The 24,976-nt window shown below is 55.7% G+C and overlaps 3 protein-coding genes across 10 annotated transcripts; all 3 read left to right on the forward strand.

Annotated features, from left to right (window-relative positions):
- The first annotated feature begins 907 nt into the window (after positions 1 to 907).
- FXYD1 (FXYD domain containing ion transport regulator 1) lies at positions 908 to 4,037 on the forward strand. Its single transcript, XM_037518025.2, has 8 exons — positions 908 to 974; positions 1,281 to 1,345; positions 1,773 to 1,805; positions 2,336 to 2,410; positions 2,591 to 2,627; positions 3,510 to 3,559; positions 3,751 to 3,801; positions 3,913 to 4,037. Exons 2-7 carry the CDS (start codon positions 1,285 to 1,287, stop codon positions 3,771 to 3,773), a joined length of 279 nt encoding a protein of 92 aa, XP_037373922.1. The 5' UTR covers positions 908 to 974; positions 1,281 to 1,284; the 3' UTR covers positions 3,774 to 3,801; positions 3,913 to 4,037.
- Positions 4,038 to 4,268: 231 nt separating this feature from the next.
- On the forward strand, positions 4,269 to 13,598 carry FXYD7 (FXYD domain containing ion transport regulator 7). 5 transcript variants are annotated; one of them, XM_054697132.1, is made up of 7 exons: positions 4,324 to 4,339; positions 5,682 to 5,774; positions 9,477 to 9,603; positions 11,209 to 11,283; positions 11,409 to 11,451; positions 11,609 to 11,649; positions 13,175 to 13,598. In XM_054697132.1, exons 2-7 carry the CDS (start codon positions 5,703 to 5,705, stop codon positions 13,195 to 13,197), a joined length of 381 nt encoding a protein of 126 aa, XP_054553107.1. In that variant the 5' UTR covers positions 4,324 to 4,339; positions 5,682 to 5,702; the 3' UTR covers positions 13,198 to 13,598. The 5 variants fall into 5 exon arrangements, with proteins under 5 accessions (XP_037373914.1, XP_054553107.1, XP_054553106.1 ...); XM_054697131.1 differs by lacking the exon at positions 4,324 to 4,339 and adding an exon at positions 4,687 to 4,725; XM_054697133.1 differs by lacking the exon at positions 4,324 to 4,339 and adding an exon at positions 4,687 to 4,725 and having other exon boundaries at positions 11,409 to 11,442.
- Positions 13,599 to 14,047: 449 nt separating this feature from the next.
- FXYD5 (FXYD domain containing ion transport regulator 5) lies at positions 14,048 to 24,066 on the forward strand. 4 transcript variants are annotated; one of them, XM_037518005.2, is made up of 9 exons: positions 14,048 to 14,082; positions 14,783 to 14,843; positions 16,411 to 16,488; positions 17,565 to 17,666; positions 20,310 to 20,390; positions 21,452 to 21,481; positions 21,571 to 21,645; positions 23,798 to 23,843; positions 23,939 to 24,066. In XM_037518005.2, the coding sequence occupies exons 2-9, from the start codon at positions 14,783 to 14,785 to the stop codon at positions 23,994 to 23,996; spliced, it is 531 nt and encodes a 176-aa protein (XP_037373902.1). In that variant the 5' UTR covers positions 14,048 to 14,082; the 3' UTR covers positions 23,997 to 24,066. The 4 variants fall into 4 exon arrangements, with proteins under 4 accessions (XP_037373902.1, XP_037373906.1, XP_037373904.1 ...); XM_037518007.1 differs by lacking the exon at positions 14,048 to 14,082 and adding an exon at positions 14,123 to 14,132; XM_037518006.2 differs by lacking the exon at positions 14,048 to 14,082 and adding an exon at positions 14,362 to 14,423.
- Positions 24,067 to 24,976: the final 910 nt, after the last annotated feature.

Genomic DNA, 24,976 nt, shown 5'->3' on the forward strand with positions numbered 1-24,976 from the left:
GGGCTGGGAGGGGAGACCGCTGGAGCGGGGCGTCCAGTTCTGGACCTGGGGGTCCAAAGTGCTAGGCCTAGGGGCACAGCCGGACGCTTGGGGGCCTTCTTTCAGCAGGGGACAACTTGATTGGGGTGAGCGTCCCCCGCCCCTCCCCTCCAGGCCGCACGCTGGGCTGGGCCGCCTATTTTGGGAGCAGGAGTGGCCAGCCCGTGGCTTCCCAGGCAGGCCAGACCCAGGAGGAAGGGAGAGAGCGTTGGGACGCTGGGTCCCCCAGGGGTGGGGGTGGGGGTGGTCTCCTCCCTTTCAGCTGCTGCTGTGCACCCCGCTGGGGTGGGCTTTGGACCCTCACATGGGCAGGCCTGGTTCCGCCACTGTTGGGGACACCGAGGCCCAGATGAGGTGTCTATATCCCGTGTCTTGCTCCGAACCAAAAGTTTAGGGAGTGGGCGCTGTCCCACTGCGGTTGTCTCTGTGTGTGTGTGTGTGTGTGTGCACATGTGTGCACACTTGGTGTGTCCCTGCTCCTAGCAACTGTCTTGTCTTCTGCCTCTCAGTGGTTCCTTTGGCCTGGGCCTCATGTCACCCCGGGCGGGCGTTGTCTGCTCCTGAAAGATGTCACTCCCAGGAGGGCGGAAGGGGTGTCTTCCCCTTTTCTCGTGGCTTCCAGGAGAGGAGAGGTGTGGCTGCTCCCCCTAGGGCAGCCTGTGGGGCTACAGCAGTCTGGCCTCAGCCCTGCAGGGCTGAGCTTGACCCCCGAGTGGGGGAAGGAAGGCTGTTGCCATGGAGGCCTGTGTGAGGCAAATTCCTCCAGGGTGAAGTGGGAGATATTTATACCCAGGGTCAGGCAGAGAGCGGGCCGGTTGCCGAGGGCAGGAGAGCCGGGCTGGTCGGACACGGCGCGGCCACGGTGAGCGGGCAGGTGGGCCCTTGGGCGTGTCCTGGCAGGCTGGCTCTTGCAGTGAGCCTGACTCTCCGCCTGGGTGAGGCAAGGTCCAGTAGGGTAGGTGTGGGAATCTGGGACCCGCTTCGGGGGAGGCCCAGGCCTGGGGCTGTGTCTCACACCCCCCCTCGCCGTGCTGTGCTGCTGTGACCCCTGCAGTGTGGGTGGTTTTGGTGACACCTTGTCCCCATGACGTGAGGGTGCCCCCGCCTCTCGGGTGGCCAAGCTGGTGGCTGACTTCTGGAGTTGTTTTTCAACCTCTCTGACTTAACCACTTGGGTTCAGGCCCCCATGGAGGTGGGAGGGTGGTGAGGTCACACATTCCCTGACCCTTGGTGTCCCCCAGGATAATGGCATTCCTCAGCCACATCTTGGTTCTCTGTGTGGGCCTTGTCACCGTGGCCAAGGCAGGTGAGTCTGGCAGCCCGCTACACACTCAGCCCCGAGGGTGGCGGACAGGAAGCCCTTCAGCACTAAGTTGGAGACTCCAACTAAGCTGAATCAGTCGTGGTGCCAGGAAATTGGGGATTTTATGTGAGGTTCTGTCACAAGCTGGTATTGGGGGGAGGGAAGCAGGTGCCCCAGGTCAGGCCCAGCCTGAGAGTGGGGTGGAAACTGGCTTCCCTTGGATGGTGGAATCACAGATAAGCCCTACCCCACCCAGGACAGAGCAGAGTGGACAGTAAAGACCGTGAGAGCACGGGCAGACTGCTCAGGGTCCAACAGCCCCCAAATGCCCAGCCCAGAAAGGTAGCACCCCAAAAGAGTCTCTTTACACCCCTCCTTGTCCGGGACCCCAGGAAGAATCCAAACACCCAATTTCTCTCTCTTTTCCCAGAAGCTCCACAGGAACATGACCCGTTCACTTATGGTGAGGGAGAAGGGGCGTGTGCCTCGCTTGGGGAGTTGAGTTTGGGGGTGCAGGGCTTGGCTGTCCTCATTTCTCTCTTTCTCCATGTTTTTATCTCTCTGAGTCGCACTGTTTACAGATCCCTGTCAGTCTCCTCTGCTCTCCATCTGGCTCGCTCTGTCTTGATATCCCCTGGTCTGTTTCTCTGTATCTCTCTGTGTGTCTCTGTCTCTCTCTGTGTGTGTCTCTGTCTCTGTTTCACTCCTCTCTGGCTCTGATCTCTGCTCTTATATCTCTGTCTTGCGGCCCATCTCAGCCAACACCTGCCCTTTCTCCTCTCCCTGTCGCCCCCTCCATTCCCCCCACCCCATCTCCTGGCTTCTCCGTCCTCCCTGCCCAGCCCACCTCCTCCCCACCCTTGGTGCTCCCCCTACCTCCTCCCATACCAGCTCCCTGTCCTCTCACTGACGTCCTCTCTTTTCTCCCTGGTCCTTCACCCCTACTCCTCCCTGCCCATCCTGCTCTCCTCCACCCTCCCTGCTCCCCCCCAGACTACAAGTCCCTGCGCATCGGAGGCCTCACGATTGCGGGAGTCCTCTTCATCCTGGGCATCCTCATCGTGCTGAGTGAGTCCCCCTCCCCGCCGGCCCGCGTCACTTTCCACCCCAGCCTCGCCCAGTCCCGCCCCTCCTCGCCTCTCCCCTTCGGGCCCGCCCCGCCCCTGCCCTGCCCGCGCGCTGGAGCGAGAGCGCCGCGCGGCGCCGGGCGCGGGAGCCGCCTCAGCCTCGCCCCCTGTCCCCCCGCAGGCAGAAGGTGCCGCTGCAAATTCAACCAGCAGCAGAGGTAAGAGGCCCCCCGACCTCACCCACCTGCCCCCGCTTTGGAGGGGCGCTGGGGGTGCGGCTGGAAGTCCACCCCACCCGCACCCCAAGACCGCAAAGCGCACGTGTCGAGCACTTACTCAGGCCAAGCCCCGGCCGGGCCCCGGGGAGCCCGCGGTGCAGTGAGCGCCTCGCTGCCCGCCGAGCTCGCAGCCCGAGGGGGCGCGGCCGTGGGTGGCAGCGGCCCCCCGAACATGGAATCGCCGAGCGTGCTAAGGGCCGTGAAGGAACGAGCCGCGCGAAATGAGATCACCGCTCCCGCGGCCCAGTTAGCCGAGCCCTGAGCCCAGCTCGTTGCTTCCTCTTGAAATAAAAACCTGAAGCCCCAGCAATGGAGAAATACTGTCTCCATGGTAAACCAAGGAGAGATGTTATTAAAAACTACGGCTGATAGCGATTGGGGGCACCCCACGAGCCAGCTACCGTGGCACTGTTTCACGTGCAACCTCCCGCGCCTCCCCGGGAAGGTAGTGCGGGTCCTGAACTCGCCTTACGCTGAGGACACCCAGGCACAGCCCAGGGAGGTAAAGTTTCTTGCCCAGGATCACCCTAGAATATGAGGAGCTGGGGTGTCTAACCCAGGCCAGTGTGGGGCAGTCTGCCCTCGATCTTTGGGGTCACCCCGCCCCCAGGAGGTCCAGGCCCTTCCCCAGCTTTGGGGAGGTGCTCGCTGCTGCCAGCTGGAGAAGCTCCAGCCGCGCTCTTGAGCCGCCCCTGGGAGCGCCTGATAGCTTGGCTTACCCCAGCCCTTCTTGGGGTGAAACAGGGAGGCACGGGGGGTTTCCTGAGACCAGCTGCCTCTCTCCTTCTGCATCCTCAACCCCCTCCTCCTCTCGGACTCCAGGACTGGGGAACCTGATGAAGAGGAGGGAACTTTCCGCAGCTCCATCCGCCGTGAGTTTGGGGAGACCGCGGGGGTGTGGGGGTGAGGGCCGACTCCAAGAACCCCGTCCTGGCCTCTCTGGGTGCGTGGAGGGAGGACTTGGTCTGAAACCCGCAGGGCGGGCGGGGAATCCTGCGGAGCCCCCCGCCCCCCCGCAGGACCTGGGCGCTCCGCTGAAGCCCGCGCTCTCTGTGCCCCCCAGGTCTGTCCTCCCGCAGGCGGTAGAGACACCTGGCCGCCGGCGCCCAGCCAGGTCCTGCAGCTCCGGCGGGGCTGGGGTGGGGTGGGGGCGGGAGGAGGGGGCGAGGGGCCGGAGGGGGGCCGGGGCTCTCCTGCCGCTCACCCTCCCGGCGCCCGCCCGCAGGATCCGCCTGGCAGCTGACGCCTCCCGCCCCCCGCCGCGCGCCCCCCGCCGCCTGGACTGCTGGCTGCCGCCCCAGTCCTGCCCCCAGACCCCTCTCCGCCGCCCAGACTTCCAATAAAACGTGCCTTCCTCTGTGCCAGTGCTTTGTGCGTCTGTCCGTCCCTCAGCGCGAGCGCCGGGGAGCCCCCGAGGCCCCCCCAGGAGGCGCCCCCACCCTCGGGGAAGGGGCGGGGACGCGGCAGTGGGCGGGGGCGGGGGCGGCCTGGACGGGGGCGGGCTCTCCGGGCCCCCATTGGCTACGGCGCCCCCCACACCAGGGCTCTCCCCCTCGACCACAGTCCGTCCCGCGTCCAGCTGCTGCAGCCGCGCCTCGGCCGTCTCAGCGTCCAGCCCAGCATGGCGACCCCGACCCAGCCTCCCTCGATGGGTGAGCGTCGCCTGGGGAGAGGGCGCAGGGGGGTGCAGGGGGCGCCGGGATCCTAGAGCTTAGGAGAGAGACTCTGGGGACTTTCCAGCCTTGGAAGGGTGGGGAGTGGGCACGGGGAGGCCGCTTCCCCCCCCACCCGGGGAGGAGACCCGGGCAGCGCACCCCTTGGCGCCCCTCGGGCTTCCTGGACACCCTCTCCCGCCGGCGTGGTGCCCGCGCGGGACCCGCGGGTGGAGCGAGGCAGGCTGGGGAGCAAGGATGCTCGGGCCGGTAGCTATGGCAACGGGGTGGTTGGTCCAGCACCGCGGCCGTGGTGGACCGAGAGGAACAGGCTTCCAGGGCGGGAGCTGGCGGGTCTGCAGTCAGCGGTTCTGGAAGATTTCAAGGTTCCTGGGGCGGGGGGGGGGTAATGGGTGGGGGTCTGTATCCCTCTTTTTTTTCCTGCACTGGGTCCTAGGGTGGGTGGTCCCTGCAGTCCCTGACAGGCAGGTTTGGTGGGAAGGGGGTGAAAGAGGACAAGGTAGGCGAGGGAGGGCAAGGAGTGAAAGAGATGGACAGAAGCAGAGACAGCCGGAGGGAGCCTGGAGAGGGACCCAGAGAGCCAGGAGACCCCGGGTCAGAGGCGGGGAGCCCCGGAGAGGAAGACAGTCGGGTGCGAGAATGTGAGACTCAGATTCGGAGACAGTCGGGAGAGGTGGCAGGTGCCAGAGCTGCAGAGACATGGAGAGAAATCAGAGACAGACAGACAGGGAGGGATGGAGGTAGAAGACACGGGGGGGACAGGGACCCACAGTGCGAGGCAGAGAGAGAAGGGCGGCCTGGGGAGGGCCGGGGCAGGGTGCTGAGCCCTCCTGGCCAGGAATGGGGTAGCACGGCCGGACCCTCCCAGCCCTCACCCAGAGGCGCACCTGGGTGTGCAAGAAGATGCCCCTCCCTACCCCCATCCAGCCACACAACCATTTACATTTCGCACCCATTAACCCAGTTACGCAGCCGCTTAAACTCTCTCTCCCCCTGACAGTCCCCTTCCCTGAGCTGCTCCGGCAGTGGAGCGAGGCGACGAGAGCTTGGGGGGGTGGGGGATAGGGATGACTTCCAGCCCCGAGAGCATAGAGCTGGGCTCCTCGGAGCCCCTGGTGGTGAAGGAAACCCCACTCCGATCCCTCCTTCCCTGCCCCCTTTCCGGCAGACGGGGGCTGCTGCACGGAGCCGAGCCATATCTGCAGAATTCAAAGCAGGGCGGGGGGGGGGGGCTGCAGAGGCTGGAAGCCACCCTAGGGAGAGGGGGAGGGCTGAGCCAGCAGGCCTGGCGGGAGCCCAGAGCTTTTTTTTTTTTTTGCAGAGATGATGGTTAGCAGGATCGATGGCAGCAGCCGGGAAGAGGCGGGAGGACAGATGCCTTAGCCTCCTCCCCCACCTTCCCCCCAGGCCCTGTGTAAGAAGGGACCGCAGGTCTTGGGAAATCCCTGGAGGGTGTGGGGTGGGGAAGGAAAGAAAGCCTGTTGTGCACTGCAAACCGCTTAAGGAAACTAATTAATGAATTGTTGGGGGGTGGGGAGGAAGCTGAGTGCTCTGTCCAGCCATCGGAGAGAGGGGGAGAGTTGGGGGCAAACAGCTAAGGGTGGGGCAGAGCAGCACTGATGGGCGGGGGTCACTGTCTTGGACTCCCGGTGAAGGACCCTGCTCTTGGCCAGAAGCCAGCCCTGCAGGGGTACATAAGGAGGTGCGAGGAGACAGGGAGTTAGAAACTCAGCCTCCAAGCCCCACACAGAATCCCACCCAGTCTGGGGTGCCCAGGCCCCTCACCTTTTTTCACCTCTCAAGATGCTCCTATTGCCATAGCAACCAGCTCCACCCTGGTGTCTCCCTGGCAACTGGCCAGGGACCTGGCACCTTCCTTCTTGGGCTTGTTGCTCCACCCTAGCCCTGCCTGGCCCTGAGGATCCAGTTTGCTGGACTAGCAAAGACCAGAAGAAGAGCTTCTGCATGGAACTTGGGGCACCCAGGGAGTCAAAGAAGATTGTGGGACAGGTGCTCACCAGTGGCAGGGGGGAAGGTGTGTGGAAACACAGAGACCAAAGCAGGATAATCCAACTGTTCCACCTCTGATGCAGCCTAGGTTCTCAGTCACACATTCATTCTAGAAAACTTCCTTAGGAGACTTTTATAAACGCCAGGACGAACAGTAAGATATGGAACAGATGTACTCCTGCTCTGGGTGACAGCCTGGGTGTCTCTAAAGCAGTTTCTCTTCTTGCGCTTCTGAATTTCACCTCCCTGACTTTTGCTCCGTACAAATGTCCCCCACACTGCTATTTATCTGCACTATTATTTATTTTGTATTATATTTTATAATATTAAATAGCATTTAATATTTTTCCTTCAAAGGATTCACTTTTAAAATTTTTAATTAGCTTTATTTTATATGCTCACCACAGATGGAAAATCTGGGTTTTTTTGGGGGGGTGTTGCCAGAAAATACCTGATTCTTCCCACCTGCCACAACTGTGGAAACTAAAAGACAAAGGAATTGAGTCTTTAAGATGCGCTTTAATTAGATCAGCAAGCTAATCTGAGAACGGCTGAGCATCATGCTCCAAGAAAACTGTTCTAACACCTCATCTCTAACAGGCTACTTTTGAGTGAGTTAAACAAAGACAGTTAATTATCAGTGAGCTGCCTTCAGTTAACAACTTCTGGGAGTTTTATGGTGCCCTGTCTCCCTGGCAGCTCCCTTTCCACTGGCATCTGGATTTAGAGCTCTGTATGCTTCACTCCTTCTGGGATGGCTGAGTCTCTGACAGAAATGGCGGCCATCACTCTTCCAGGTGCCTCTTAGACTGGAAAGTTCATTTAGAGCAAACAGTTCACAGGTCATCTAGTGTGTGTACATGCAGATTCCTAATCTATGCATGGCGCCCTGCTCATCCCCTTCCCAACCCCCATCGTGGGGGGAGGGCTTGAAATATAAAAATGATTGTAAACAAGTAGCTTCCATCTTCTGTGCCTCAGTGTTGCTGTTTTGTGAGATGAGGATGAAGACAGCCTGTATGTCAGAGAGCTGCTGGAAGATTAAGTGTGCTCTTCCAGAGCTTCAAAGAGAACCTGGCACTGAGCCAGGTTAGATAATGCCATTTAGATAAATAAAGGAGACAACCAAATAATGCCACAAAATTCTCCACAGATATTGTTGCTTGGTGCAGGTTCTGAGTCCGCAGAGGGCTTTCTCTTGGTGGAGAGGGGAGATATTAACAAGGGCTAGCAGGTGTTACAGACACGTTTATTATAGGACAGCACCCCTGTGCTGAATTTGGTGGCAGGAGGACCTACCTGAGGTTTTCTCTATGAAGACTGGGCAGAAAACTGGGAAGGGAGAACTTACATGTTGAGAGAATGGGTGTTATTCAGGGTCTTGCCTAGGTGCCACCAGTATCAGTCAGCATCGGCTAGCATGTGCTGCAGTAACAAATACCACCAGATAATAATCAATGGTTTCTGACAGCCAAGTTTGATTTCTCATACTATTGAGTCCACCAGGGGTGGGCCAGGGGTCTCTACTCACCAAAGAAAACCAGAGCAGCTAACCTCTCTAACAGTCATGTCACCCAATGAAAAGCAAAAGAGAACTCTTGCATAGTCACTGAAGTGCTCTAGCCTGGAAGTGACAAGGAAGTGACAAGGAAGTGACAATGAACTATATCCATTCATAGTTCATTGGCCAGAATTAGTCATGGCTTCATCCAACCTCAAAGCAGCCATCTTTTCCTGAGCCCGGAAGGCGGAAAAACAGTAATGACAACACCTGCATCCCCTCGCACACCTGGGTCCCGTCCCCCTAGGGCTCATGCTTTGAGAATTTGCTCTAGACAAAGTAGACTGTAACGAAGTGTTGGTAGAGGAATCAGGAAGTCATCAGGATGGGTTTCTAGAATGAGAAGGATGTGATGAGCTCTCGTGCAGGGGAATATGATTTGGGTCAGGAAGATGGGAGATGAAGAAAAATAAATCCCCAGACATGTACATATTTTATCTACACATTAGCATTTATGAAATTGGGGTGAGTCTGCCAAAGGAATGGTATTTTCATGTGGTAGAGTTTTATATCTACATATATACTTTATATGTACATACGGTATAGTGTATATATGTATGTACATATGTATAGTGAATATATGTATGTAGGTACACACATGTGTATAGTGAATACATACATACATACATATATATCTTCACTATACACACTTACTGGGAAGGTAATATGAAGTCAATTTTGAATCTTAAAATGGATGGTGTCTTAGAAATAGGTACTGTAGGGCCTCCCTGGTGGCGCAAGGGGTTAAGCACCGCACTATGAAGCAAAAATGCAGCCTCGGCAGCATGAGTTCGATCACCGGCCAGCCAGAGAGAAACCCACATCGTGAAGCAGACCTTTTCTGTCTGGCCCACTGCTCTCCTCAGTAGTGTATTTCAGTCTGTCTGCCTGTTCTGCTCCCCACTCTGTCTCTGGTGAATCCTCTCACCCCCCCCGCATCTCTGGCCTGTACCCCAGCTCTAGTATGCATAATAAATAAATCTAAAAAAAAAGAAATAAGTACTGTAGGATATATTAAATAGTTATATATTATATACAATATTTAATGTAGCATATACTATAATATATAAAATAATATATAAATAATAAATAGTATATACTAAATAACATCGTATATGTTCTATAACGTTATATACTATATGGTATAGTACATAATATAGGACATCTCCCTGGCACTGGATTTGGGGGCAGGAATGAGTGGCAGACACAGTGCCTACCTTTTGGAGCTTTCAGGTGACTGAGAAGTTTTAGGGAGTGCTCAGGGGAAGCCGATACACTCAGCAGCCTATTAACCCCCAGCATCATATGCAAGTGAATACGTGTTTTGCAGGAAATGAGTCCAGAGTTTAAAATCAGACCTCCACAGGGGCCTTGAACTAAACACATGTACAGTTGGGTGGGCTGTGCACTGCACAAGGGAAGGTGCTGACCGGTGGAAAGAGTGGGGACTGGAATCCAGACTGTGCTCCACACTCTTCAGCTCTTGTGTCCTGCCATGGGGCTCTATCACCCAGACTAAGAGTCTTCTTCATCTGATTTCTACAGAGAAACCGTTGGTCCTGTGGCCAGATCTGGATCCTCAAAAATGTTAAGAAACCAGTATTGAAATATTTCCCCTCTTTCTCTGCCTTCCTTTCCACAGTTCCTCAGGAATCTGACCCCTTTCACTATGGTGAGTGTGGATGCTGTGAAGAGGGAACCCTGGGGTTGGGTGGTGGGGTGGCTGCCAGTCCCCATGGGTGCTGCTGGAGTAGCCTCGGCTGTGACTGTGTGACACCAGCTAAGCCACTGTCCATGTGACCACGTGGTTACCGTTCACATAATCTGGGCTTTTGGAGGGCAGAGCCAGATTTGGGGGTGTGGGGTACCCTCTCTGGGCCTCCTTCAGACCATCAGGACTCTGGGCTTGTGCTTTGGGTCATCAAGATGTAATCGCTGAAGCCAGGCTGTCTGGACTGGAATCCTGGCTGATCTACACACTAGCTGTGTGACCTTGGACAAGCAAGCTTGCCTCTCTGTGCCCTTCCATAGAGAAGGGATAACAACGGCTTCTTCCTATAAGGATTGTGGGACAGATTAACCTGGGTAATGCCATGAAATGGTCCCCCACAGCACTGAAGCTCAAAGGAACGACCCCCAGGTCTAGTAGATCTGCCCTAGGTTCCCTCTCAACATCCTCTTGACTTCCCCCTTTGTTCATTCATGCCATTTCTTCAATATGCCAAGTTCTTTTCTACCTCAGGGCCTTTGCACTTGCTGTTCCCACAGCAAGGAATACTCCTCCTCTAGTTCTCCATACGTTGGCTAAGATTCCATTTCTTTCTTCTGGCCTCCAATTAAATACTGACTGCTCTGTAAGGAGAGACCCTCGCCAAGTCCCAGCAAGAGGAGTCTACCCCAATCAGCCATGGCTTTTGGTTTTGTTAAAACGTGAAAGTCAGGCTCCACAAGGGCAGAGGCCTGGATCACTACTGGTACGGAGCGGGTGCTCCATAAATTAGGTTTCCAACAAATATTTCCTGTAGTGCATTAGACAAGAGTAATGCTCATGAAGGAAGGAATGCGATTAGAAAATATTGAGAAGAAAATGGGGAATTCTGAAGAGGACAGTCTGAGGAGGTTTCACTGACATGTGAATAAATTCCAGAAGTCAGTGAGGGAGGGAGCCATGTGGATATTTAGGGGAAGAACTTACAGATAGAGGCAACAGCAAGTGCAGAGGCCCTGCGGTAGATCTGTGCCTGATAAATGCCAGGAGCAGCAGTAAGAACAGTGTGCCTGGAGTAGGGGGGAGGTGGAAGGGGTGAGATCTGAAAGGGAACAAGGACTAGATGGTGCAGGGCCTTCAGCCTGCGGTGGGGACTTTGGCTTTTACCAGGAGTCAAAACGGAGTCAGGTGACTCTGAACTGAAAAGGACCCTGATGTGATTCAGTGTTACCAGGATCCCTGTGCAGGAGGTGGGGAGATCATAGAGAAGCCTGCTTGCTGCCTTATCCAATGAAGAGGTGATTATATAACATATATAATCACAAGTGTTGAACTACATATATATATTCTTGGCCCAAAGAGTCCAGAGGGTAGGGTAGAGGGGTCAAGAGGAGCCCCCAGTGCCCAAGCCCACGCTCTCAGTCCTCACATTAACCAGCCAGAGGGCTTCCAGCCTGACCTGTAGCATCTCTGAATTTGGGGCCCCCACTGGGAAGCCTTGCAGCTGGGCTGAGGCTCTAGGGGGGCAGAGAGGCCCCCTGGCTTGATGTCCCGCCTTCCCTCCCCCAGACTATGACACCGTGCAGACCGTGGGCCTGACTCTGGCGACCATAATGTTCGTGCTGGGCATCATCATCATTCTCAGTAAGTGTGACCCCTTCCTGGGCCCAGAACTCTTCAAGGAGGTTCCCCAGCACCTCCAGTTCCCCTGTTGGGTGTGCCTAGGCCTCACAGCCTGTGTCCTGTTCTGTCTCCCTCTCTCCTGACAGGCAAGAAGGTGAAGTGCAGGAAGGCGGACTCCAGGTCTGAGAGGTCTGGCAGCACTGGGGAGAGAGGGGAGTGGGGGGAGCGGCCCAGGGTGCAGGGGCGCGTCCATAACAGGAGGGTCTCTGCGCTGGTCATGTGTCCCCATAAAACCTGCCGTAATTAAACTGCTTTATGCTTTTCTCTCCCATCTTTGCCTCCACAGCCCAACATGCAAATCCTGTAAGTCGGAGCTCCCCTCTTCAGGTGAGGATAAGAAAGCTCGTGGGTCCGGGGGGAGGGGAGGCGGGAGCAGAAAGGGGTCATGGGGGTGGATTGCACTGGACCCCCTAGGAATGTCCACCAACTGCTGGACACGGGCCAGTTCAGTAGCAGCTGAGACCGTGCAGATCCCAAATGTTGACCCATGGACAGTCAGTGGGATGGGGAAGGTCTAGAGTCCACGAAGCTTCCAGAAACAAGGACAGAGGCCTAGAAAAGCCAGGACGAATCAGCTCCCTTTGGAGAAAGCCTCCGCCTGTGAAGAGAGGGGCCTGCCGGGCAGCGTGGAGACAGGTTGAGCCTAGAGGAGACAGGAAGAGGGAGCGCTGCCCGCCTTGGGGTCCCGTTGGGACGATCTGGGGTGCAATGATGGAGAAGGAAGGGAGGGAGGGAGGGAAGGAAGGAAGAAGAGAGGAGCAGCAGGTTTCTGAATAATTGCATCAAAGTAACGAAAGGGGAGATGCAGAAATACAGATGTTAAAAAAATGAAGCTGGCAAAGAGAGAATAGGGCACTTGAGCATGGGAAGAGGGGAAATCTGGGAAAGGGATAAAGAGTGAAGAGGACCAGAGGGTGGCAAAGCAGGTGGATGGTGTGGGAGGGGTGAACACAGAGAGGAAGTGGGGGAGGGGCAGAGGAGGGGGAGAGGAGGGAGCCCCCGGGGATAGTGGCTGCAAGTGGACAGAAGCTGCAAAGGAAGATGGGGTGATGTCGGCTGTAGGAGGGGGATGAGCTTGTAGATGAGTGTGGCTCTGGAGGGGTGTTAATTTAATTATGTAAAAATCTCCCCCCCCCTCCCCGTTCTAGTGGAATGGCATCCTTGCCTGGGAGTTTTTAAATATCAGAGAAAAAAAAAATCAGAGAAGGGAATCTCTCTGCGTCCTACAAAATTCTTGTAACTAAAACGGGCCTCGGGGCACTTGGTGTCTGGTTTGGGATTGCATGCGTTTTGTTTCATACACTTTTAATAAGACATGTAGCCGTGAATGGGGTAGCTGGCAGGGGATGGGCAGGCGCCTGGTCCTGGCACTGGGCACGGTCTAAGGTATTGGTGCAGGATTTGGCCCCATTCCTGTTAAATGACCTGCCCAAGTGGGTGGGGATGGGCCTTCCTGTTGGCTTCAAGTGCAGGGAGAGGGTGTTGGAAAGGGGTGGGCCGAGGAGGAAGGAGACCCCCTTCCTGGCAGGGGGATGGCCAAGAAAAGCCCAGGCCGGGCCAGGAGTCACCAGTCTCATCGCAGGTGGGTTCCCCTCCACAACAGTGTCCCATGGGGCAGGACAAAGCACCCCCACAAGTGTCCTGATATGGACCAGACATTAGGATGTGGAGAGGCAAGATGGTTCCCCAAGTGCAGCTCAAGGGTGACAGGCCTTGGGGGTCTTGGCTTCTATGGTGAGGGGGTTGCTTCGACCCTGTTAGCTACCAAGGCTCCTACATGTGCTCCTGGTCTCTCTCTCTCTCTCTCTGTCTCTCTCTGTCTCTCTCTCTCTCTCTCTCTCTCTCTCTCCAGCCCCTGGAGGTGGTGGAGTGTAAAACCAGCCTGGGGCACCTCCACTGCTGTCCCTACCTGAGTGCAGGAGCCTGAAGACCAGGTGGAGACGGTGGGGACCCCAGCCTTGCTCGGGGGAGCCCTCCCCAATGAGCCACCCCACCACCACGAGACTGGAGCCGCTGCACCCTGACGCCCCTCCCCAGGCCTTGGCAATGACGACCACCCCAAAGCGCCCATCTGCATCCCAGATCCAGGGACCCAGGCCTCCAGCTCTTGGGGTCCAGGAGTCCACCCCCTGCCCCCCAGAATCCCCGTGTACTGCTCTCCTGCACCTCCTTGTCTCCTTGAAGATCCCTTCTCCTGCACCCTCAGTGTCTACGTCTTGAGCTTAATAAATGTGCATTTGGTTTTTTCCCCTGTTCTGTCTGTGTGTTCTCATCTGTGGGGACAAAGGGGGGGCCAAACTGGGGGACCCCTGTCCCTTAGCCCCAAACTTGCTCCCTTCCTTCTCCCGCTTCTTCAGAGTCCCCCGCGGCCTCCTCTCTGAGCCTCTACTGAGTTTCCATTCCCCTCCCTCAGCGTCCCCCCAAGTGGCCCCTTCCCTTCTACTCTCCCAGAGACCCCAAAGTCAACCCCTTCTCCTTCCCCCAAAGGAACCCCACCCAGCCGAGACCTGCCTGCCCCTGTGCCCCAAACTCACCCTCCCGAGGCCGCGGGTGGAAGCCTCTCACCCCTGCGCCCCCACCGCCCTCAGCATCTCCCCCTCCTGCTCCCACCCGAACTCTGAAGCCAGGAAACCCAAGAGGAAATGACTGCGCCCGTCTGGGTCCCGCCCGCTGGGCTCCCCTGGCCACACCCTCCGCCTGGAAGCAGCGGCGGCCGCAGCACGTCCCCACGAGGCCGCCGCCCGCCGGAGCCGCTGCGCCGTGAGTCTCCCCGCCGCGCCGCCCCCCGCCCCCTCGGGGGTCCGGCTCAGGTGGGGCGCGGGCCGATCTCCGGGCCTCTGCGCCCCATTGGTGCTCTCTCCTCTCCCCCTCCGCGGTTACCCCACCCCGGGAGGCACAGAGCTGCGCCCCAGCTCCCGCGCCGCGCCCCGGTGCCTCCATCCCTCGCCCGGCTTCCCAGGGCCGCCGCCACCGCTGCCCGCCCCGGCCCCGCCGAGGCCCCTGACACCGAGTCACTTTTTCCTCTGAGATCAGGAGCCGATTAGTCACTCTTCCTCCCTGCCCCTCCTGGCGGACTCCTGTGCTCCGGACGGGCGCGCAGGGTGAGCCCCAGAGCACGTCCATCCTGCCCTCCAAGTCCAGGCAGCGCTTACCTTGGGAGGCGCAGGGGCGCCTCTTTCCTGCAGGGTGTCCCCGTGCTGCTACCGGAGCCCCAGTTCAGTCTGATGCTTGAGTTCTTTGGGGACCCGCAGAGGGAAGAAGGGAGTGGCGGGTGGAGTGGGGACCCCCTTTTCTGAAATCCTCCTCCTGCCCCAGCAGCTAGCTGACAGCCCCCCAGGCGGACTCGGAAGCCGGAGGCAGCTGCTGAGGGTTGGGGCGGGGGCTGCAGGGGCCTCCTGGGGTCTCCCCAGGGCTGCCTCCCTGACAGCTTGGCTGATTCCAGTTCCTCCTTGCCCCACAGATGTCGCCTGCTGGTCGCCTCTGTCTCCTCACCCTTGTTGGCCTGATTCTTCCCGCCAGAGGTAAGGCCTAGCCCTGGTCTCCACCCCGCCGAGCCCCCAGCCCCTCCTCTGAGCTGCCGGGTGGGCACCTGGAAGGTCTGGATGCTCCTGTCTGTGTCCTCAGGCCCCCACTGAGCTGGCCCCAGGAAGTGAGCATCCCCATGAGGGGCCAGAGTCACACCCTCTCTGGAACCCTCAGCCTGGGTGGCTGCTTCCAGCAAGTCTGGCCAGGGCCTGTCCTGCTGAGTAGCCTTCACTTCACCTCCAAGAAGAGCACAAGGAGTTTGATTTGGCGGCGAGACAGGTGTTGGTTTTCCACTCGGCAGCCAGGAACCCTGGGTTCCAGCAAAGTCCTGCCTGGATCACTGGGAGGCGCAAGTTAGCAAAGAGGATGGGATGGGGCAGGCCCGAGTAGCAGAGATGCCTTCTCCGGTCCTGGCAGTGTCTCTGAGGGCATTTGCAGGTGCTTTTGAGAAGTCTGGTGCTGGGTGCGTTCATTCGTTTTAGCTTCAGTTCTATTATGTGTATTGTCATGTCCATTTTACAGATGGGGAAACTGAGGCTCAGTGAATGGAAGTAGCCTGTGCCAGAGGTTCTTGAGCAGAGGGGCCAGGATTCCAAGCCTCCTGGAATCTAGAGCATACCCTCCCCTGTAGCTCTTCTCATTTCTCTTTGATAAAATGGTTCTTCAGTTATTCAATTAGTTTTTGTTGAGCAGCTACTATCTACCAGACCTTGTTCTAGGCACTAAGGACACAGCGATGAATAAAACAGGAGTTCACATTCTACTTTGGGAGACAGACATTAAACAGTCTGCCAGAAACTTCTAGGGTGTGCTGGAAGGTGGGACACACAACGGGCAACAAGAAGGGCAGAGGAATGAGGGTGGTTTAAGTAGGGCGGGAAGGAAAGGCCTCAGCAGAAGATGACGTGTGGGCAGGCATTTGAAGGATGAGGGGGTGAGCTGAGTAGGGATGGGGGCATGAGTGCTGAGCGGTGAGTGCAGAGCAGTCAGCCGGCCCGTGATTGGCGTGGGGTCAACAAGGCAGAGTGGGAAGGGGAGAGGTCAGACAGGTGTCAGGGGACCAGCCAGAGGAGGGACTTATGGGCTGGGCGAGGACTTGGGTTTTTCTAGGATCCAGGTGGAGCCAGAGCAGGCTCTTAGCCAGCAGAGCTGCTGGGGGTGCTTCTTGGGCTCCCTTGGCTATGTGCTGGGAACAGGCTGTGGGGACAGGGACAGCAGCAGGGAGACTGGGAAGGACACTGGCAAGGATGGAGACTGGATCAGGGTGGGGGCAGTGGATAGGTCCAGTGCAGAAAACATAAAAGCAGGGGGGTACACCCTTCCCCCTCCCTATATCTCCTTTCCTCCTCTTTACAGCCCTGAGAAGTAGATGCAGGAGAGCACAGGGAGGCAGCCTTTCCTCAAACACTTCCAGCATCAGGGTTGACACTGCCAGAGAAGATCGATCAAAGAGCAGCAGACAGGACCTCCCAAGTTACCCCCGAGTTTTCAGAAGGGAGGGCAGGTGGATGAGAGAAGAGGGATCAGAGGGTCCTCCATGATTTCTTATCCTTGATTTCCCAGGACAGAAGTTGGAGAACACATCCATTTCTCCAGACTACACTGGCAATACGGACATTTCTACCGAGTCTGAACTCCAGGGTAAGGAAAGAGGAACAGATCTATTAAGATCCTATCACTGCAAATCACAGTAAAAGAAATCTCAAGTTTGGACCAAATAGGAATTTTTGGGTTTGTGAGACTGAAAAGACTAAGGCTAGACCTTCAGGTATGGCTGGATCTAGGTGCTCAGCTGATACTATCATGATGGAGTCTGTTCCATTTTCTGTGTTGGCTTTATTCTCAAACAGGCTCTCCTCTTATTGGGCCAAGAGGGCCTCTAAGAACGAGAGAAAGAGAATTTCCCTTTTCACAATCCAACACCCTGGTTCTCTCCCCTGTCTCTGAGCGGCCCCCACTGTAGGCATAGGATTGGGGTTGCTCCCCAGTGATGCTGTATCATGTGGGTATCAACTTTAGAAAATGGACTGAGAGGTGCATTTGCGTGAGCTTAAGAATATTATATGATTGTTTCTGTGCAACTTGCTTTTTTCACCCTCTATGCAATAGTGTTTGGGAGCTCTTCCCATGTCCCTTTATACATTCTGATCTTGGCACTTTCCACAGCTGCATTGTATTCCACAGGGGCTCTGTGCCCAGTGAATGAAGCCCTGCCCATCTCCATGAGCATCTTGGTAGTTTCTCCTGCTACACATAACGCCCCACAGTGAGCAACTCAGCCTCTTCCTCCTCAGGGAACCCCTTACAGCGTGTCTTAAGTGTGGGTTATGGTTCTAAATATTTTCCCTGTGTTTGTCCTTTCAATCCTCACACAGACTCTCTGAGATAGAAATGGCCTGTATTCCCCTTTATAGACAAGGGACAAGGGCTTAGGGTAACTCTCCCCAGATGTTTCAGCAAGTTGGGATCAATCCTGGGATTGGGGTCCACAACCCTTTGGGGCAAAGGATACCAACACTAAAGTTTGTTTTAAAAGCCACTCGGAAAAGGACTGCCCTGCTGTGCACCTCAAACCAGCAGGAGTCCCGTCATGACCCACAGTGACACTTGGCATGTGAATGTCTTTGATCTGGCCAACCCGATGGGTTGTCGATCAGGGATCTACTGTCTCTGAGTCACTGTTTCTCACTCTCCCCTTCTTGCCCTTCCGACTCAAGAAGAAACAACACCGATCCAGTGGGAGACCCAGACCCAGCACCCTAGCGGAACGAATGAGCTTCTAACATCAGACCCCAGCGTGGACAAGGGCCTAATGCAAGGTAGGGCCTGGCACTGAGAAGTGTGGCATAGGAATTTTGTTTATTTTTTTGTCTAGGTCAGCATTTCCCCAAGGACGTTTCTCAGGGCATCTGTTTGGGGAACTGTTAAGATGTTTTCAGAAAAAAAAAATTATTTCAGTTTGTGGTCAGACATACTTGGGAAACTGAAAGTTGAATGTTTCTTTGTGGTGGGATTTCTGCCTCTGCCTCTCTCTGCAGCAGGTGTCTGTAAGGAAGCACCAAGTACAAAGTGCTTCCCCAGCCTGACAATGCAGGACCCTGTGGTTCAGACCCCTACCCAGGACTGGTGCTAGAAACTGTAGCTGTGGGTGGTTCCTAGTGCAGGAGCTTCCCAGTTGCAGAATACAGAACACCCTACTTAAAAAATTATTGGAGGGGCTCCCTGGTGGCACAAGGGGTTAAAACACAACCTATGAAGCTATCAGCAGCCACTGCAGCACGAGTTAGATCCCCAGCCAGGGAGGAGACCCTCATGGAGCAGCAGACCTGTCCTGACTTGCCTGCTGCTCCTCTCAGCAGTGTATTCCAGTCAATCTGCCCGTTCTGCTCCCCACTCTGTCTCTGGTGAATCCTCTCACCCCTCACACCTCTGGCCTGTACCCCAGTTCTTGTATGCATAAAGAAACATCCTAAAAAATAATTATTGGATATAAATGTTCTGCACAGTCCAGAGGTATGGATTTTAGGTATGGCTGTATCAAGGGGCTCCAGCACCTCCACCAGGACAGATTTGCTCCCTCTCATAGCTCTATTGTCCTCATCTACAAGTGACATTTTTCCTCTTGGTGGCAAAGATGGTCTCAGTGTTTGAAGTTTCTGGGCTACGCCTTCAGTAGAAAGATGACATCTCTTCCTTATTACTTAAGGCCCAGAGGCTAGAATTGACTCTTACTGGCCCAGTTGGAATCACATGTCCATGTGTGACCTGGGAGCCAAGGAAATGAACTGCTCTAATTGGTCAGACCTGATTCTTGTGTCCCTCCCTGGGGGGCTGGGGAATGGGGGGGGGCCAACCCTGCTTGAACCACATAGCCCAAGAGTCAGGAAAGGAGTGGCTCCCCTCAAGATAAGCCAATTAGAGAGAGGGGGCTGGGCCCAGTGAAGGTGGCCTCTAATACTTGTGTGTTGATCCATTTTGGAGGGGCAGCCCCCACCCGCAGGGACACACTATAGCGTACTCTGCCACCAAGATGCATGCACAGCTGTGCAGTCTGGGCACTGCACAAGCGCACACCTGGAAGGCCTGCCAGTCCCCTTGTAGATTTTTATAATCGTTACACTTTTCCAGTGCTGGCAGACACGCATCTTCTCCTGACTGTTAAACAATTATACAACCAATAAAATGAAGTGTAGCGGGACGGGGCTTTTCTATTTTGCACAGAAGTGCCCCTGGGGGGACGCAGCCACACCTCCCAACTGAGAAAACACTTTCATGGCTCTGAATTCAATTCCTGGAGTTCTTGCTGACCTGAGTCTCTGTCCTTCCAAGTACCTGGTGGCAGAGACGCACCTGGTGGAGGGAGACTAGGAGCCGAGTGGTAAAAACACTGGGGAGCCTCAGCATCTCTCTCCCTCTTCCTCCTGGTGGGGAACTGGCACCTGTCAGCTGCCAGCTCAGAGCCTCCGAGTCCCCAATGTCCACTCCTAGTCCCTGCTTGGAATTGCAAGGAGACTGAGTCCCGTGCTCCCCCTTGTGGCTGGGTTGCAGCAGGAGAACCAGATAGGCCAGGGAAGCAGGGAGCCGGTCTTGGGACTGGCACCCGCAGACAGCACAGCCAGCGCTAACCCTGCTGCCCTGGCTTCTGGAACACAGCCAGTCCACGCTCACAGCCACTCTATGTATTGGGAACAGCCGCATCCCATTTTACAGGGAAGGAAACCGCAGCCCAGAGAGGTTACTCAGCCAGCCCTAGGCCACACAGCCCAAAGCAGCAGAACCAGGATTTGAGCACAGGCCCTCAAGCTCCCCTGCACATGAGCACCACACACCATCCAGCTGTCCCCCACATTTCCTGGGGTCCCTGCATCTGCCTCTGCTGCTAATCTTGTTTATACCTCCCCCAGCATCTCAGAGTCCCTGGCTGCCAGTTCATAGGTAAGGGTGAGGCACTGAGAGAGACCTTGGGGTTCGGGCTCATGAGGCAGCTTCTTCCCCTGCTGCCTTCCCCTTGGGGCATCAGGCAGGGGTGACCCCTTGTGGGGACACTGCTCTGTGTCAGGGGGCAGGCCTAGAGAGCATCGATGTTTTTTTTATAAAAGAGAAACTCTGTGGAGGTTTTAGGCTGGAAACAGAAGCGAAATTCAAAATGTTTTAATACAAGAATCTCCAGACTCTGCCCCTGGGCCAGCCCCTGGAGGCTGCTGCCTGGTTATGACCCTTTCCTTCCTGGACCACAGGATGGGTCAGGAAGCCCTAGTAGAGGGCCCAGGGGCTCCTTGGGGCCTGGGGCAGTTTAGTATTTCCATATGAGCCATTTCTTCCAGGGGAGGGTGCGGGGGAACCTTGGCCGGGCTCTGAATGTTTAGGAAGAGGAGCTTCTCCCTGATACACGTGTAAGTCGTCCCTTGTTTCTGGCCTCACTGGCTCTACCCCCCATCATTTGCTGGCCGCTTTTTCTACAGATCCAGCTAAAGGCACCACACCCTATGAGAGAGGAGTCCCAGCTGGCAAAGGCAACTTGGATCCTGCCCCCAGGTCAAGTGGTCAGTAACCCCCTTCCCAGATGGAACCTGGCCATCACCTATGCCCTGCGTGTCTTTGGCTGCTGCAGCACTGCCAGCAGACTAGTCTCAGTAAACAGTGTTGGGTGAGCCCATGACGTCACATCGGGCAGAGGGTGGGCACAAGGTAGACATGGAATAAATGTCTGATAGATGACTTGAATGCATAAATGAGTGCCACACGTGTGAACCACCCCAAAACGCCATGGCTTGAAATGACTATTTAGCGCTCAAGTTTGCAATTTGGAATTTAGTCTGGGCTCAGTGGGGTTGTTCCGTGGTCTCAGCAGATCTCTGACTTGTGCATCTGAGCTCAGTTTGAGGTCATCAGGGAGCTCTGCTTTTAGGGCACCTTGATTTTTTAGGGCAACCTCATGGTTTTATTGTTCCCTTTCTGCCCAGCCAAACCCCAATAAATGACTGCAAGAGATAATCCCATGGGTCATGTAGAGAGGTCATTCATTCAAAAAAAATTCATTGAGGGCCTCCCTAGTGGCGCAGGGGTTAAGTCTCAGTGCTATCACGCTATCAGCAGCCACTGGGGCCTGAGTTTGCTCCTCTGCCAGGGATCTACCCACATGGCACAGCAGACCTCTCTTGTCTTGCCCGCTGCTCCCCTCAGCAGTGTATTTCTTCAGTCTGCCTGTTCTGCTCCCCACTCTGTCTCTGGTGAATCCTCTCACCCCTGCACCTCTGGCCTGTACCCCAGTTCTTGTATGCATAAATAAATAAATCTTTAAAAAAAATCTGTACCAGACATCTGTGGATGTCTGGGGAAGGGTGTCCCGGGCAGAGGGAGTAGTCGGTGCAAAGGCCCTGAGGCCAGGAGTCTGGCATGCTCACCCTTAGGGCAGCCAGTGGGGTTGGAGGAAGGGCGAGAGTGAGAAGAAGAGCCAAATTGTATGCCATGTGAGGATTTGGGGTTTTGTCCTAAATTCACTGAGACTGAGACCCAGGGCCTCTTCTCCCTGGCTCCACCATTCGCTGATTTACTCCACAAACCTTTGCTGAACTCTGACCTGTTCCCCATCTGTCCCCTCCAGGTTCAAATGAAGATAACCCTTTCTACTATGGTAAGTTACCCAGGGGAGGGTCGGGGGGACAAGCAGGGAGAAAGGGGAAAGGCCCCTCTCACCATGCTCCCCTGTTTTTCTCTCTGCAGACGTGTACACACTCCGGAAAAGGGGGCTGATCATCGCAGCGGTGCTGTTCATCACAGGCATTGTCATCTTAACCAGTGAGAGGGGGAGAGGGGAAGGGATTTAGGGAGGGAGGGAGGGAGGGAGGAGGACCCTTGAAGTCTCCTGGGTAAGGCTGTTTTATTTTTATTTTAAAAAATTTATTTATTTATACATACAACAACTGGGGGACATGCCAGAGGTGTGAGGTTGAGAGGATGCACCAGAGACAGAGTGGGGAGCAGAACAGGTGGATTGACTGAAATACACTGCTGAGGGGAGTCAGGAGAGGTCTGCTGCACCATGTGGGTAACTCCTTGGCTGGGGATCAAACTCATGCTACGGTGGCTGCAGGGAGCTTCTTAGTGCTGAGACTTAACTCCTTGCGCCACAGGGAGGCTGGGTGAGGCTGATTTAAATGAGGCATATCTGTTGGCTCAATAGCCATATGAACAACCCCAGAATTCAATGACTTCGATGAGAACCATTTATTAGTTCTCAATTCTGCAATTTGGAAATGTAGGCTGGGCTCTGCAGGGTGGTTCTTCTTCTAGTGGCTGCTGGATGTACTCACATATCTAAGGCCAGCTGCAGGTCAGCAGGGAGCTCTGTTTCTAGGGGTGTCTGGGGTCTTTGCCTGGTGTCTCATCCTCCAGGAGCTTAGCCAGGGGTCTAAAGGAATGCGTGAAAGCACACAAGCCCTGCACTTTTGTCCTCCGCCACATTCAAATGGATAAAGCAAGGCACAAGACCCCTTCATTCCAGAGGTCAGGAAATAAACTCCACATCTTAAAGACCAGAGAGGCCAAGTCACATGAAGAGACACGGATACTAACAGGGAGGCGCAGTCACCATGCTGGGGAGGGGGGTGTTCCCCCAGCCTCTGCAAGGGTGTGAGGCATGAGGGAGACCAGGAGGGAGCTGATGGATGAGGATGGAGTCCTCAACCTCAGGGGGCAACCCCTCTCATTCAGCTGAGCAAGAATGAGGGGGACAGGTGGAGCCCCAGAGTAGCCAGCTTTCAACAGCTAATGTGTGTGTAAAAGCTCCCTGGGCCTGGGTGTCGGGGGCCTGTATCACTCAGGTCAGGGCGGTGACAAAGGTTGATTAGAGAGTTTAATGGTGGCATGGGTGTGGGGGTGATGGAGGACAGCACCCCAGGGCCAGCAGCAGTGGGGAGTGTGATCACCCCAGCCTAAAGGGGCGAGTGCTGTGGCAGGCAGGTGGGGGTGCAGCTGCAGAGGCTCATAGGCTGGTTCCTAGGAGACCACCCCAGCCTGGCCTCTCCAAAGCCCAATGGGAAGGAGCCGGGCAGAAGGGATGAGATGCCCGGCCTGCCTCCCCCTCCTGGCAGTGCTGAGTAGACTGGGGTGTTGCTCTCAGGTCAGCCTCCCAGGAGGGCCAGAGAGAGGTTACCAAGCAGAGAAATAATTTTTTTGTTTGTTTTTTAAATGTCGGTTATATAAAACACAAGCTTGCTGGCTCTGGTAAAATGCCTAACTACCATAGGATTTCTCTATTTTTGTCCAGCTTCCACATCGGGCAAGTGGGCACAGCCATATCTTTTTTGCCTTAGGGTGGAGCAGGTGGATAGTAATAATAATCAATAATCAATAATAATAGCCAGTCAGATCGCCGACGGTGCCCGAGCCGTGCTGAGTCCAGGGGGCACGCACGGTCACCTCAGTCATCCAGCGTGTTTGTCCCTCCTGACTGTTGGGGCCACCCTCTCCTCTGTGGGAAAAGCGGGACTCGGAGAGTGGAGGGTTTGCCCACAGTCACAGCACATGAGAACCGGAGAAGGACGGGCCGAGGTCTGCAGGAGGGCAGAGCCTGAGCATTAGCTCTGGGGCCATAAATTGCTTCCAGAACAAACATTTGTGCCAACCTGTGTTGGGGACTCGACCCTGGTCCCCGCCCTTGGGGGGAGGGGCAGGTGGCTGAAAACCCAGATGTCAGACATTTGTGAGCTCGAGTGGATGCAGAGGAAAATATAGATGTTAAGGCAAATAAAGCAGAAGGATTAGACTGAGGGATCGGGGCCCTGCACCAGCTCCCATGGCCTGCTGAGTTGCTTTGGAGCTTCTGGGGGGCTGGACGGATGAGCCCGGCCCTGTAGCATCAGGGAAGACACAGGAACCCACACCGTGTCGGGGCAGACACGGGAACCCACACCAGCTCCTGACGGAACCATGCCTTCCTTCCGCACAGGTGGCAAGTGCAGGCGGTTGCCCCAATTATGCCGGAATATTTGCAGGTGAGTGCACCGGAAGCAGGGGCCGACGATCTGATGGGTACCCTAAGACCCAACCCACGCTGGCTCACGCGCCCAGCTCCTCCCTCCTCTGGCAGAGACTACACAGTGGTCAGTGAAGCCCAGCTGGCAAGGGATGACATGGACGGATTCTGAGCTGAGGCCAAAGGCAAAGCCCCCACCCCCGAGTCGCCCATTGTGTTCTAACAGTAAATCCTGGTGTTCCCCACCCGTGTCTCTGATCATTCCTCACTGGGAGTGGAAGGGGAGCGGCAGAGGCAGGGGGAGGCCCACTGAGAAGTCAAATCAGGGGGTCACAGACTCACAAACCCAGGAAGGGCAAACAGTGAATGAAAGGTCCCTGGGATGGGGGGAGGGATTGGGTAGCAGGGCACAGAGAGAGTCATGGCTGGGTTCTGCCCTGGCCTGGCTGAGGTGCAGAGCCAGGCCTTCTAAAGTCTGAGGTTCCCAAGGGCCCAGAACATGGCTGGGAAGGGGCCTAGGCTCTGGTGGGCATGTCCTGAAGGCCTTGGGGGTCGGGCTCCACCAGATGAGGCCGGAGGTGGCCTCCGGCTTCCGAAGTGCAGGGCTGTGGGGTGTCAGGGGGAGGGGTGTCTGCCCCGGGTTGAAGGGTCATCGTGCCAAAGTAAAGAGACAAGGTGGCTCACAGGTGGTTGCATAATCGTTTTCACAGACGTCAGGTCTCACAGCCTGCTTGTGGGTCACAAAATCAGCTCAACAGGCTGTGAGTTGCTTAAAAAGAAGTAAAAGAAACACTAAAGAGAAAATATCAGAGTGTATCACAATAAGGCGGCATAATAACATTCATTGCCCTCCCCACAATGTCTGTTGCACTTTCACCCCCGCCCTGCTACCATGACTCACTTTCTTTTTTAGAGATCAACTCTCTTTTTAACTTAAATGTATTTATTTTAAAAGACACAATAATCTGTGGAGAACCAGTATTGCTTCCTACACATAGAAGACGGCCATAAAGATAAATGCAATGAAAAAATAAACAAAGAAACAGATAAACTCTGTTCTGGCTGATACCGAGTTGCTGGCCAAGGGCTCTGAGCCAGAGGCCAGAGTCCACTCTGTTGAACCCGCCAAGTGACCTGACTTTCCAGAGAGAT

The sequence above is a fragment of the Talpa occidentalis genome, unplaced genomic scaffold (genome assembly GCF_014898055.3).
Source record: "Talpa occidentalis isolate TD23 unplaced genomic scaffold, MPIMG_talOcc4v2.1 talOcc4.17, whole genome shotgun sequence".
NCBI lineage: Eukaryota > Metazoa > Chordata > Mammalia > Eulipotyphla > Talpidae > Talpa > Talpa occidentalis.

Excerpts from the sequence above, each read along its gene's own strand:
- FXYD1 (XM_037518025.2), top strand. The coding sequence starts at position 1,285 with ATGGCATTCCTCAGCCACATCTTGGTTCTCTGTGTGGGCCTTGTCACC. Across the intron at positions 1,806-2,335 it reads ACATGACCCGTTCACTTATG|ACTACAAGTCCCTGCGCATC; the intron begins GTGAGGGAGAAG and ends GCTCCCCCCCAG. Across the intron at positions 3,560-3,750 it reads TTTCCGCAGCTCCATCCGCC|GTCTGTCCTCCCGCAGGCGG; the intron begins GTGAGTTTGGGG and ends TGTGCCCCCCAG.
- FXYD7 (XM_054697132.1), top strand. The coding sequence starts at position 5,703 with ATGGCAGCAGCCGGGAAGAGGCGGGAGGACAGATGCCTTAGCCTCCTC. Across the intron at positions 9,604-11,208 it reads ATCTGACCCCTTTCACTATG|ACTATGACACCGTGCAGACC; the intron begins GTGAGTGTGGAT and ends TCCCTCCCCCAG. Across the intron at positions 11,284-11,408 it reads GGGCATCATCATCATTCTCA|GCAAGAAGGTGAAGTGCAGG; the intron begins GTAAGTGTGACC and ends CTCTCCTGACAG.
- FXYD5 (XM_037518005.2), top strand. The coding sequence starts at position 14,783 with ATGTCGCCTGCTGGTCGCCTCTGTCTCCTCACCCTTGTTGGCCTGATT. Across the intron at positions 14,844-16,410 it reads CCTGATTCTTCCCGCCAGAG|GACAGAAGTTGGAGAACACA; the intron begins GTAAGGCCTAGC and ends TTGATTTCCCAG. Across the intron at positions 21,482-21,570 it reads AGATAACCCTTTCTACTATG|ACGTGTACACACTCCGGAAA; the intron begins GTAAGTTACCCA and ends TTCTCTCTGCAG.